A 13,016-nucleotide genomic window follows, 5' to 3' on the forward strand; every position below is an offset into this window, starting at 1 on the left:
ACCACATCTCGCAGCTCTCCAATCTTCTTTTAATGTCTGTTGTTATTGACCATGTTTCACTTCCATACATTAATACAGGGACGACATAGCAGTTGAGTACCCGAATTCTGGTCTCTATACTGAGGGCACTGTTTTTTAGGATCTTGTCTAATTTTGAGAACGCAGACTTAGCCAGTGCAATCCTTCTCTTAATCTCCTTAATACATCTGGCATCTTCTATACCGCCACTGCCGATAGGAAACAGGATACACTATTGGTACCATTTTTTAGGTTAAAGAGGAGTCCCGGGTGAACATGGTGAAAATGATAAAAGCAATTAATCACCTTAAAGGCTTAAAGTGACTCGTATATACCAATAATATTATTTACGCACGTATTTTAGGAAATTAAAAAGACCTAATATACATTCATCACATAACAACATGCAATAATAAGTCTTATCACATAATTTTACAAGTCACTTGTGAAAGAAAAAACCATGGATCATATAATAAATTTCTACCAAACAGTACATTTTTTGACTGGATTCATTGCACTCCCGGGTCTGCATTGGAAAGCTTCTGAAAAGTCGTAGGAATTCGAGACTGTCCCCAAGACACTGCCAATTGAAATAAAAATATAATATATTATTAGGACTTAGTCTAGAAATATAAATGGTACAAGTTTAGGTCTAAAATTTGAGAATGATGTACTCAACAAACACAAACCAATTTTGAACACATTTACCGTGGGATGGTTGGGATGGGATGGGCGTTGTGGGTGGGTCGAATGATGAGGAAGCACTCTTGATTATGTTACTCTCGTTGTTATTTTCATTAGAAAAAAACCCAAAAAAACATAACCCTTACACATTTATATTATTATGCAAATATTTCAAAATGGCGCATGGAATCATGACTTTCCAGACAAAATACATCCTAATCAGTTTTGTGGAGCAGAGTAATCATGGTAATAATGCAGAGCTTTTTTCTCGCCGCATATTAGTTACCTCCTGTTACTAATGGAGATACCTAGCTCAAATTCCATTGTATTGTATTCCGCTGGGTGCGTATCATTTTCTTCATAAAGGGACTGGGTTTAAATTCAAGCTATGTGACTTCTGCATAGAGATTTACACTTTAAGAATTTACGATGCCTTGATAAGATAATGACTGATTTGCCAGAGTCACTAGTTTTGTGCCTTTATTCCTTTCTTTATTTATATTTTGCCACTTAAACATGTTATGAGGGAACTCTACTCGACTCAATATGTAAAACCTTTCAACGTCGTGATTTCATATCAATCTTAGATGCAATGTGTGTCGTTAAACAATGATATACCCTTTTTTATAATATTATTACCTGATCAATCAAGCAATCAATTAATGATATATCAATCGATCAATAATAAGCAATCAAATGAATAATATAACAAGCATTCAATCAATCGATCCATCAATAAATCAATCAATCAATTAATAAATTAGTTGATCAATCAAAAAATCAATTAATCAATCAATCAGCTCGATCAGATAACAACTCACCGATATTTAGAGGGTGGATGAGTGTCAACCATGACTAAATACATTAGATCTTCATCTCTATTTAAACCACACCATATCTAAGGAAAAGGTAAAAACAAAAAAGCAAGCTATGACAATGGAAGATTGAAAGAGCGCGCGCGAGAGAGAGAAGGAGAGCTAAAGAAAGACGATTGCTGATTGAAATGAGAACAAAATAAGATAAAGAGACGATTTATGCCGACTGCGGAAGTGATTAATAAAAATTCCTTTAAAAAAGGAATGGGGCGCCCAATGTGAGCTTGGACGTGATGGTGAATTCCATGGTGTGTAGATTTGGTATTATAATGATTTTTCTAGGGAAGAGTAGAAGATGATCAAATGCAAGAGAAATGTGTTTGATTGGGGAAGGTGTATGACAGGACCGTTTTGGATGAAATAAAAGGGAATGAAGCTTTCGTGTCAATTTGCGATTATGTGGGTTGGGGGATTTCTGTTTTTGGGACCTATTGTAGTGAGGATATTGCTTTGATTATTGAATATTGTTGAATTTCGTTATGCAGGGGTATATGATGAATAGTGCTTGGACGTGATATCGTGAATTCCATGGTGTGTAGATTTGGTATTATAATGATTTTTCTAGGGAAGAGTAGGAAATGATCAAATGCAAGAGAAATGTGTTTCCGAAAGCGGGCGATACCACTCGAACATGCTAAATCAATATGTTTTCACTCAGTAATTTTTAAACATAAAATCAGACACAGTGTTGCAGGGAATGTTTTCTTTCAGGCTCTCTCACATCGAGACATTGTTCTTTTCCTTTCCGAACCGACTTCGGTAGGGGGTTTATATTCACTGGTGTTATAGGCCTACCAGGTATAACGCCCACGTCATAATGTCCACTCCGAAGGACAGAGTATTCTTTTGGTTCGTGTATTTGCAAACTGACAGAGTGGAATAACTCAATTAAGAAAGCGTGTTTGGGAAATTTTGAAGGCTTAACCCTTGTAACTTACTTGACCAAAGTTGACGAAAAATATTTGGTTGTGTGTTAAGTTTAATCCAGGTAATCTCGGTTCTTCTCTTCCGTTTCGCTCCACCCATCTTCTGTAAGCCTGTTTTAGATTTGAATGGAATACACATTGTTGTAGTTATAAAATTATTACAAACTGACGATTATAATACAATCGCATTCTTAAGATAATAGGCTGTCAATCTTCAATCAGCAAAAACAAGTAGCACAGGTGCCCCCAAACGATTCAAATGTGCACAATATCAAGGAGTGGGAAGCAATTTATGTTATCATGTATTTCATTTGTGCAGATACAAGCAAGTCTAGATAAAGTATGTTATCATGTAACCGTCTACTTACACAATAATAACTGCGCACCATCTATTTTGAGGTCATTGTGGGTTTTGTTTTGGGCCGAGGTATTTTCCGAGGGCGCGTCAGGATAGGATAAAGGTAGAGTCCGAAGTTTTCCGTTTTACGGAAAACGGAAGAAATTCACGGAATCGGAGGTACAACACGGAAAATGACATTTTTGTATGATGTGACAAAAATTGCTAAAAGATAAGAGAAATAAATGTTAAAAACAATCATGAGTTGTGTATGTCAATTTTATGATAAAAATACTGTTTAATAATACCGAAATAAAGGTAGGGCCTATATTACCGAGGCATGAACCCCCTATATCCCTCCAAACATCGTAATAGTCGGCCTATTATCGTGAGAACATTCCAATCAGAGCATATTGATTGCGATATCATTGTTTATACATTTTAAGCTTTATTCATGACACGGATTTACAAATTTTACAACACGGATTACAACACGGAAAATGGATTTTAGAAAACGGTAAACTTCGGACTCTAGATATCGATAAAGAATAGGATTTTGCTGCAACTTTCAAATCTTGGGATACTCCCGAGGGGGGATACTTCCATTTAAATGTACCCTGCGACATCAATGTTGGGACCATTTCAACAAATGAGGTGTCATAATGCGCAGAAATAAATTCTGCTTTGAATGCATATCCCACATTAGGCATACAATTAACCGTTTTGGAATAATGATCATTCATTAAAGGGAGGTAATTACTTTTTGGTAGATGTTTATTTCTTTCGTGCAAAATGCATTGTGAAGTGGTATGGTTTTAACATATGATGTATAGACGAATCCAAATTCACGCATTCCTATACCTTAATGGCTGCCAAAGTTGGGTCCCCGTCGGCTTATTCTCACATAAAATGTGAAATAATGCGGTCTTGGAGGGTATTTTAAACTGCATTCTATCACTCGTGTTACACGTAGACAAAAGAATGATGACAGTTTACAACACAAAAGAATCTAACATCGATTTTTAAGCGGCTTTAATCCACCCAATTGGGCAGTCACTACACCAGTTTGGTGCATGCGGGGACCCGTCATGGCCGACCAAATCCTGACCATGACTTTGCTCGTTGGATTCGTCTATAGACGAATCCAACGAGCCAAGTCATGGTCAGGATTTGGTCGGACATCTTTGGGTAGCCGCTAGCACCAACCTGGTGTTTTGAGCGTCCAATTGTGCAAATAAAACCGCCTAACACCTAGAGAAGATGCAAGGACGAGGAGGGTTAATAGAATAATAGCTAATAATATATATAATGGAGATAATTCCGCAGGTAATCCCGTCGCCTCTATTCATACATAGTCCTTTTGTTTGCAAGTTCATCAATGCATAGATACCGCGTGTAGTTAATCCGATTATTATGTCACTTCAACCATGTCAACAGCGAATAGACCAGCTGTGTGTTTTGTCGAAGGGAACTGAATTTAGTTGTAAACTTTGATCTTTCTTTTGTCTACCTGTGTTTTCGGGAAGGTGTAAAACGGGTGATGGAATGCAGTTTAAAATTTCCGCCAAGGCCGAATCATTTCACATTTTGAGTGCATTGTAGCCGACGGCTACCCAACTAAAGGCTGCTAGTCAGGTGTGTAGGAATGCGTGAATTTGGATTCCTCTATATTCCACGATGTTATTATTTCATTTGTCGGAAATAATTCCATACTGCATGTACAATATCCATTGGGTGTGAGCCATTTTCTCTGTATTTTAAATTGTTGGTCAGTATTATGTAATATTGTATTTTTAATTTTATTCACATGAGGGTGATGGCAAATCGCAAACTGTTTTAATTTTTCAGGAAAGTCTCTGTATTGACTATTGTTTTATAATTGGTAATATAATGTATAGATATGAGAGATGTTTAGTGAAAGAAAAGAATGGAAGCTCTCGCTCTTAAATCAGAACTGCACATCCTATCAGCGCAACCGGAAAAGTATAAAAGCTCCTTTAAAGCTCTCTGGCATAATCATAATCTGAAAGACTCGTTACATTATAATTATCTGTATCACCATAATTACCACGATTCATTCTGGACAACAAAGTCAACATTATTGGTTTGTTAAAGGCCCATTCAGTGATTCCAGTGCAAGTGGAAAAAAATAAGATTGTTCATAAATTACTTGAAAGTGAAGAATAAGTCATCCAAATTGTCATTTGGTATTTTTGAAATGAAAAATTTGGAAAAAGCGAAGAAAACAGCAGTATTGACAAAGTTGAAGCCCCATTCAAATACATGTACGGTAGCTAATTTATATACGGTAAGTATATAAATTACAGATACATAGGCCTACAGATACCTTATTTTGTTCGGCTGAACCACAAGCATGCTATGTTTAATAGCATATGACAAAAGTACAAAAATATGAATTTCGATGATTTTTACGATAGTCCGGATGAGCAAATCACTGAATGGGCCTTTAAAGCAAGACAAACTCAAACTAAAAAGTACGGCGTTCTGAAATGATAACTTAAAAGCAATTTAAAACAAAAAATACAGGCTGACCTTAAATGCTTCATTTATTCCACCGTTATCTGCAATATTTTCCCCTCTCGTGTGAACGCCATTTAACTGAAAACAGAGAAACGAATACATCGGCGTTAATTTTTGGCTTTGTAGCATTTACTTTTGCAATACACCCATTAATAACATGCATAAAATATGAAATCATATCGGAATGAGCTGTCCACGGCCCCTATACTAATAGGGGAAACAAGCTGACTACCAAATGTGCACAAAGCTCAAGAGTTATGTTGTTCGAAAGTTTGTTGTTCGAAAGAATTGTGAAGTTGGACAAAAATACACAATTTGCCAACACATTTGTAAACATTGCACAAACTTAGCAAAGGTAACAAGTCGAGTTTAAGAAACGCTCAAATTTTTATACCTATTATGGAATGCAATGGGAATAAACAGCACGGTGAGGAACGGCCACTAAATAGATATTTATATATATATTGAAACCAAGATATGAGACCTCTTATCAAACAAACTTTCATTTAAGAATGTCATGCAAACAATAAGATATTTACCACAAATGTTATTTAACTTACATTTATACCAATTTGGTCTACAGTAAAATTAGAATATTGATCCATAAGACACTGTTGCTTTTCAATAAACGCATTTTCGGATGTACTTGTCCACCATTGGTCCAAGTTACCGTCCTTATCAAATAAACGTCCTGTAATTTTTGAAACAAGAAAAAAAGTTAAATTAATATTTTCCTTGGATGGCATTGCAAGTTTCAACCTCTAGCTAAAGTACATGAAACAAGTCATAGCACAAAATGCAAACCAAACAAACTAATGATATTATTATATTATACTGAACATCTGGACGTTCCTTTTATGCGAAATTGAATTTTCGTTTTCGTCGAATCAAATAATTTGCTATATTATGTTCACTGGATTAACCGATTTGCGACGTTTTTGGGGATATACAACAATCACTCAAATAAATTGCTTTATATATTTAAAAACTAAAAGTTTAAAGCTCGGTTTGTATTCTTTTTTCAAACGCACATTTAATAAAATAAATTATGACGAAATTTTGTTTTTGTAAGAGTTTTTAAATGCATTCTTTTTTAATGCTTCATTAATTGCATAAAAACACATCTGTTGTAAATGAACAAATCCGAGGAGGGCGCCGATAGCAAATATTCTAATGCCATTTGTAGCCTGAATATGTAGTATGAGGGCGGACTTCTATCATCTACAGACAAATTTGATTGAGTTGAAAGGAAAACTACTTTAGGAACTATTACAACCTCTATCGTCGAATCCATGCGTTAATTCGTGTCCAATGACCACGCCAATACCACCGTAGTTTCTCGACCTGTGAGGATAATGAAACGAATACAATGTTGTTACTTTTGATACGTACTTTGAATTTTAATTTTTGTCACAGCTGCAATTTTGGAAAGAGCGCACGCTTTCCACTTCCTGCTCGTCCTTGCAAAATCAACAATGAATAAACACAAACTTCTTGCTCACGCAGGAATTATAAAGTCGGGGTGTACGTGTGTGGGTTAGGTGGGGGTGGGGAGGTGTGGGGGGGAAGGGGTGTGGTTAGGTGTGGAGTGCGGTTGCGTGGTTTGCTTGGTGTGAGTGGGGTGCAGTCATGGGTGCGTGTGTATTGTTTTAATTTTGAAACTTTCAAAAATGTCATATAACTTATAAAACTTACCTCGGAGATCTCCTATTGTAAAATGGTGGCTGCAGAATTCCAGCTGGAAATGCTGAAAATGTTAGTTGAAAGGAATTGAAATAATTAAACTAGAACACGAGTTGGTGCATGGTGGGTGCTACGTGTTATTTTTAAAATGGAAATGGAACTTTCGTGGGATTTTGACTGATTTTTGATATTATTTTGTCACCAATCTTCATGATCTTGGCCTGTGCAAGCGACATTTTTTGCGACTTTCTTTTGCAACCTTTCTTTTCCGCATTTTTTTTTAAATACTGATTTGGAGATTTTCCTTGCAAGTGGAGCAAGAAAAAGCCATCAACCTGCATGGCATCATATTCCCCTTTTACTATCAGGATTATAATAAGCCAGTTTTATACCGGTCAAATATTGACCAATAGCATACATATCAATAAAGCTTCTCCAATATCAGATTTCATTTTCCTTATAAATCACCTATTTACACAGGATCTATGTCAACCCATTTCTACTCGGACTCTGAAAAATAAAATATGAAAAGAATAAAAAGTTGTCATAATAATTGAAAATATTATTGTAAACGGGATTTACTTACTTATTGTATTTGAAGTAAATTGATAATAAGCATTTACGGTGACTGGGGAGCTGCTCCAACTGGAAATGACACAAAATAACAAATTCAATGATAAAAGTCAGTGAATAAAACTTGTATTGGTGAAAGAAGAACAAATTGGGATTTTAAAGAGGAAGCCCCGCCAGAGTAGTTCTTCTGGGGTGAACCAAACCTGCCTGGTTATCATATTAATCAGTGACAAGGTTATCTCTGAATTTGACAGGTGCTAATTGATGTTTTAATGTTTATTGCATCATTTAGTACCCGTCAAATTCAGAGATAACCTTGTCACTGATTAATTTGATAACCAGGCAGGTTTGGTTCACCCCAGAAGTACTACTCTGGCGGGGCTTCCTCTTTAACTGATGAGCACTTCAAAATATACTGTGAATATGGATAAGAATGCACGGCTTGGATGTTGTGTAATTATACCTAAAATGGCGGCAAATAGACGCCTTGTACCTAGAATGAGACATGGCCCCAACCATTTTTTCATAATATTATCTTATTAAAATAAGATAATATTGTGAATACGGTTCAAAGTAGGTGATGATAATTATCTTTGGGCATGAAATATATTTCATCTTTTGTGTTTTGTGTTCGTTTGATAATTTGTATTTGTTGTTTTTGTTTCTTTGTGACAAAATCATTTCATTTTAATATCGTAAAATGAAATTTCTTATTAAATACCAAAACAATACTGCATAAATCAACATTCCCCCTCGTGAGTTGGGAATGCTATGCGTACCTAGGCCAAATGATTCAACATAAAAAAGTCCCAAGTTTTGAGATATTTTCAAGAAATTATCTCAATCATGCTGATTCCAAATATGGTCATAAAAATGCATAATTCTGCAATTTTGAATAAAAAAAATAAATGAATGGATCTTGTCATCTGCATTCGACGCCCGTGTGGATAGGGTTATTGTATTGTTTACCTGTATTTATCGACAGGTTGTCTGAGTTTGGCCATTGATTCTAATGCATGGTTCTTCCATATTGATAAGACGTTTTCAAAATGTGTCTCGCGGGAAATGTTTACCTAAATAAAAAGAGACAAAAGTTTACAAAGTATTTTAACTCCATGGATACTATATGCTGATTGGCTATAAGAAGGATATACTGATTTATTGAGCCAATCAGCGACATGGTAAGAATCAGTTATACAGCTGAAGAGGATTGGGCTTAAATATATAGAAGCTGTATTTTAATTGGTTATTTATATGAATATGTGTTGTAATTAACCAATCAGATATGCTATACGAAAAGCATTAGTTCTCAAGGGTTTAATATTAATCGTTGTATGCATAATATTTATATTATTTACATAACTATCTACATGTAGAAACACTAAATTGGGCTATTACAGAAAATAAATGCACACCTCCTATAAAGCAGTAGGCTATATTTCAAATAAAAGAAATGTCGGGATTTCCAAGTTAGCTTCCTGAAAAACGACTGGAATTGCAGTTGCCAATGTTAATGGAAAAATCTTGAAAATGTCCAAAATGAGTTCTCAAACTGAGGATTTCTGATTTTAAACTATTTTCTGCTGGATATTTTCGCCTTTAGCATGTTTAGCCACCCTAAAGGTCTGGATTTCCAACAATCAAGACTGGACAAGAAGTTTGGAAATCCCAACTCCTCTATAGGGTGTGTGCATCTATATATTTTCTGGAATAGCCCATTATCGACAGTATACAGTCAAACTATTTTTAAGCGCAAGTGATTATCTTCATAAAAGGCCTCCGATTTCGATCATTTTAAAGGAACATTTCAGCTGCAAACATATTCTTGCAAATAGTATGATGCAAATATTATACACGATGCACAAAGTATGTATATAGATCATAATCATGTTTTATTTTAATATTTGTGCTGATCATTTCTTAGCAATATTTGATTTTTTTCATCATGTATATCTTAAAAAGTATATAAAATAAACATGTGCATAAAAAATAAAGAACTATAAGGAGAAAGAAACCCATGAAACAGCGAAATCATCTAAACTGAAACCTTAATGTTGAAAATAATCACACACGAAATGAATTTTCCAAGCAAGAATTAATAGTAATAATAATAATAATAGTAGTAGTAAGAAGCAAAATTTTAAACTCGGTTGATACTACATGATGTTGTCTTACAGTACTGTTTTGTAAGGCCCAATTGACCTCATTCATCAGAAACTCAATGCAGAAAAATGAAATGTTCTTGAAATGTTTCTGTATTGAGTTTCTGATGAATGAGGTCCATTGGGCCTTACGAAAATTTGGTAAATTTCGTAAAAGCTTCAAAGAACTTAAAGGCTCTTACCTTTTTGTACTTTTCATTTAAAGCTGTAATGTTCTTGATATTATCATCATATCCAATGTGCTCTCTTACAGCTCTCGCCTGAAAATTGAAGATGACAAAAAGGTAAGAAAATGTTTTAAAAAATATCTTAATCTATAAACAACTGATAGTGATAATGTTATCATCATGACGTCACATATATTATCACTATCTATAATGCAGCTGGAGATATTCTAGTTCTTTGCCGTTAAGGGAAGGGGTATGAACGTTTGGACATTATTTATTTTGGGACATTAGAGCACATAAGACATATCGAATTGCATTCTGAATACGAAGAATGTCCTTCTGATATGAAATAATTGTGATTTTTTGAAATTCGCAATTTAATACACATTTTATGGCAAATCATTAAAAATTGATATTTTTGATATTTAACAGTACTCGAAGTAAACTTTACAAATCTGATGATTTATACTTAAAGTGTATGTAGGTGGGATGAAAAGCCGACGATCAATTGAAAATTTTGACCTTTCGTATTGAAGATATGGATTTTTTCCCAAAACACCAAAAAAAAAATAGGTCTTTTGGGAAAAAAATCCATATCTTCAATATGAAAGGTCAAAATTTTCAATTGACCGTCGGCTTTTCCTCCCTGCTACATACACTTTAAGAATATATCATTAGATTTATATAATTTACTTCGAGGACTGTTATATATCAAAAATTGAAAAATATCAAATTTTTATAATTTGTCATAAAATTGGTATCATATTGTGATTTTCAAAAAATGAAAATTATTTGATATCAGAAAGACATGCTTCGTATTCAGAATGCAATTCGATAGGTTTGAGGTGCTCTCATGTCCTACAAAAAATACTGTCGAAACGCAATAAACGCTCATTTTAGATCCCTTAATATTATTTCTATCAAACAAAAATGCTATAGAGTTTTCTCATAAGTGGCCCCTTCCAGTCGCTTTCAGTTTTCCGCTTCGCGAATTCCGACTTGATTGGAGTTAGCCGAGCCAAAACGCCATCAAGGGGCGCAACACTAAATCACTACGCATTTTATGTAAGAACGAAATTCGGCTAATATAGTCCATAGTGAGTATGAGATTGTAGCGACCATATCTACCGACATGTTCACTTTAAATCACTCAATATCAGCTCATATGAATTCGACAAGTGTCTTTAATGATAACACGCAGAAAAAACCGGACATTTTATCTCAAAAGCAATTCTCTGTGGCGGATGAAGACAGCTTCCGATTTTGAAATGTGAGTGGTGAATTTAGTATATTTTTAGGCCATATTTTTTGCACCGCGAAATAGCGGAAAAAGTCAACGGTCATCGATATATGCCGACAAAAGTTTTGGAATCTACAGAAACAGAGCTTTAATTTGATACCAAATTTATTTTGTCAAGTATTGCAGGGACGCCAGGAATGGCGCTCGAAGTAGGCCAAAATCACACGTTATCCTATGGGACGCTTATTTAGTGTTGCGCCCCTTGTAACGGCCGTCGCTATGAACGCGTTCTTTTTACATTCTTCGCGTAAAATTAGAAACGCGCGTCATGAAATGTGTTCTATTTCAATCATGATGATAAACAAGGATTACGAAAAGTCACCCTGATGAATTATTATTGAGAAAAATGCTTTATTGGCCGAGCAGGCGCCTGCAAAGTCTAGAAATTGTATCCAAAAATCTTCAAAACGGCTCAAAAATGGGTTTTAAAGTTAATAGACATTGTTAATCTGCATGAAGCCGTTTTGCTGCATATTCAGTAGGCCTATGCAAAAAGACCATAATTGTTACTACTGAAACAGGAGGGGGGTGTTTGTACTTCACACTCATTAACAAGTGCTTTCCAAAACAAAATGGCAAGACAGATAATCTAGAAAAGAAATTAAACTTGGTTCAAAGACGTGCTTAAATTGTTGTCTGTCACTAGTTTTAGTGAGTTTTGTGCAAACTCTCGCATATTGGAGGAAAAGTCGAAATATGCGATTTTCCGCGTTTCGGCACTGATCTTTTAAACAACATTTCTCTTGAACGAAATGTCGCAGAGACATGAAATTTTCGGCGTTGAGCTACAAATTGTCTCTAATTTAATTAATAAGTGACAAATGTGGATTTTGACAACTTTTAAATCCTTATAAGGGGCGCAACACTAAATCACTACGCATTTTATGTAAGAACGAAATTCGGCTAATATAGTCCATAGTGAGTATGAGATTGTAGCGACCATATCTACCGACATGTTCACTTTAAATCACTCAATATCAGCTCATATGAATTCGACAAGTGTCTTTAATGATAACACGCAGAAAAAACCGGACATTTTATCTCAAAAGCAATTCTCTGTGGCGGATGAAGACAACTTCCGATTTTGAAATGTGAGTGGTGAATTTAGTATATTTTTAGGCCATATTTTTTGCACCGCGAAATAGCGGAAAAAGTCAACGGTCATCGATATATGCCGACAAAAGTTTTGGAATCTACAGAAACAGAGCTTTAATTTGATACCAAATTTATTTTGTCAAGTATTGCAGGGACGCCAGGAATGGCGCTCGAAGTAGGCCAAAATCACACGTTATCCTATGGGACGCTTATTTAGTGTTGCGCCCCTTGCGAGCCAAAACGCCATCAATGGTATAATTACTATAAGAAAACTGAGTCTTGCAGATATCCCCGGGCAGATATCTCAGTCCGTTAGCACAAATCATCAAAGTAAAACCATACCTTTTCAAGTGCTATTTGCCTTGTTGATTCATCCATCCATTCCGTGCCATGAAGAACTTCTATAAGTGCTTGTCTGATGTCCCCTATCATTTCTTTAGCCTACAGAAACAACTAGACTTAGCTGTGGTCTAAGACCACGAACACAGCCGTGTTGTGACCCCTTAATGACCTTTGACTCCAAAATATATGAAAACGCCCATAGACATTGGCTAATGTCAAGGCATGTGTGCACGTGGCATCACTTTGCCATGTTACTTGTGGCAGAAGGGGCGTTTTGAAGGTTTTTCGTCTCAGACCGGAAGTGACCCCTTAA

At 35.4% G+C, this 13,016-nt stretch overlaps 1 protein-coding gene across 1 annotated transcript in view; it reads right to left on the reverse strand.

Moving 5' to 3' along the window:
- Positions 1 to 341: 341 nt before the first annotated feature.
- Positions 342 to 13,016, reverse strand: part of LOC140141358 (neprilysin-1-like) — a 52,113-nt gene continuing 39,438 nt past the window's right edge. The window contains exons 12-22 of the mRNA XM_072163194.1: positions 12,704 to 12,802; positions 9,982 to 10,059; positions 8,607 to 8,710; positions 7,651 to 7,709; positions 7,077 to 7,128; positions 6,658 to 6,725; positions 5,942 to 6,072; positions 5,394 to 5,459; positions 2,516 to 2,614; positions 1,524 to 1,600; positions 342 to 598 (exon numbers count right to left, since the gene is read on the reverse strand). Of these exons, the coding sequence (XP_072019295.1) occupies positions 499 to 598; positions 1,524 to 1,600; positions 2,516 to 2,614; positions 5,394 to 5,459; positions 5,942 to 6,072; positions 6,658 to 6,725; positions 7,077 to 7,128; positions 7,651 to 7,709; positions 8,607 to 8,710; positions 9,982 to 10,059; positions 12,704 to 12,802 (933 nt within the window). The 3' untranslated portion in view covers positions 342 to 498. The remainder of the gene's footprint in view (positions 599 to 1,523; positions 1,601 to 2,515; positions 2,615 to 5,393; positions 5,460 to 5,941; positions 6,073 to 6,657; positions 6,726 to 7,076; positions 7,129 to 7,650; positions 7,710 to 8,606; positions 8,711 to 9,981; positions 10,060 to 12,703; positions 12,803 to 13,016) is intronic.

Source organism: Amphiura filiformis, chromosome 19 (assembly GCF_039555335.1).
Source record: "Amphiura filiformis chromosome 19, Afil_fr2py, whole genome shotgun sequence".
Classification (NCBI taxonomy): Eukaryota; Metazoa; Echinodermata; class Ophiuroidea; order Amphilepidida; family Amphiuridae; genus Amphiura; species Amphiura filiformis.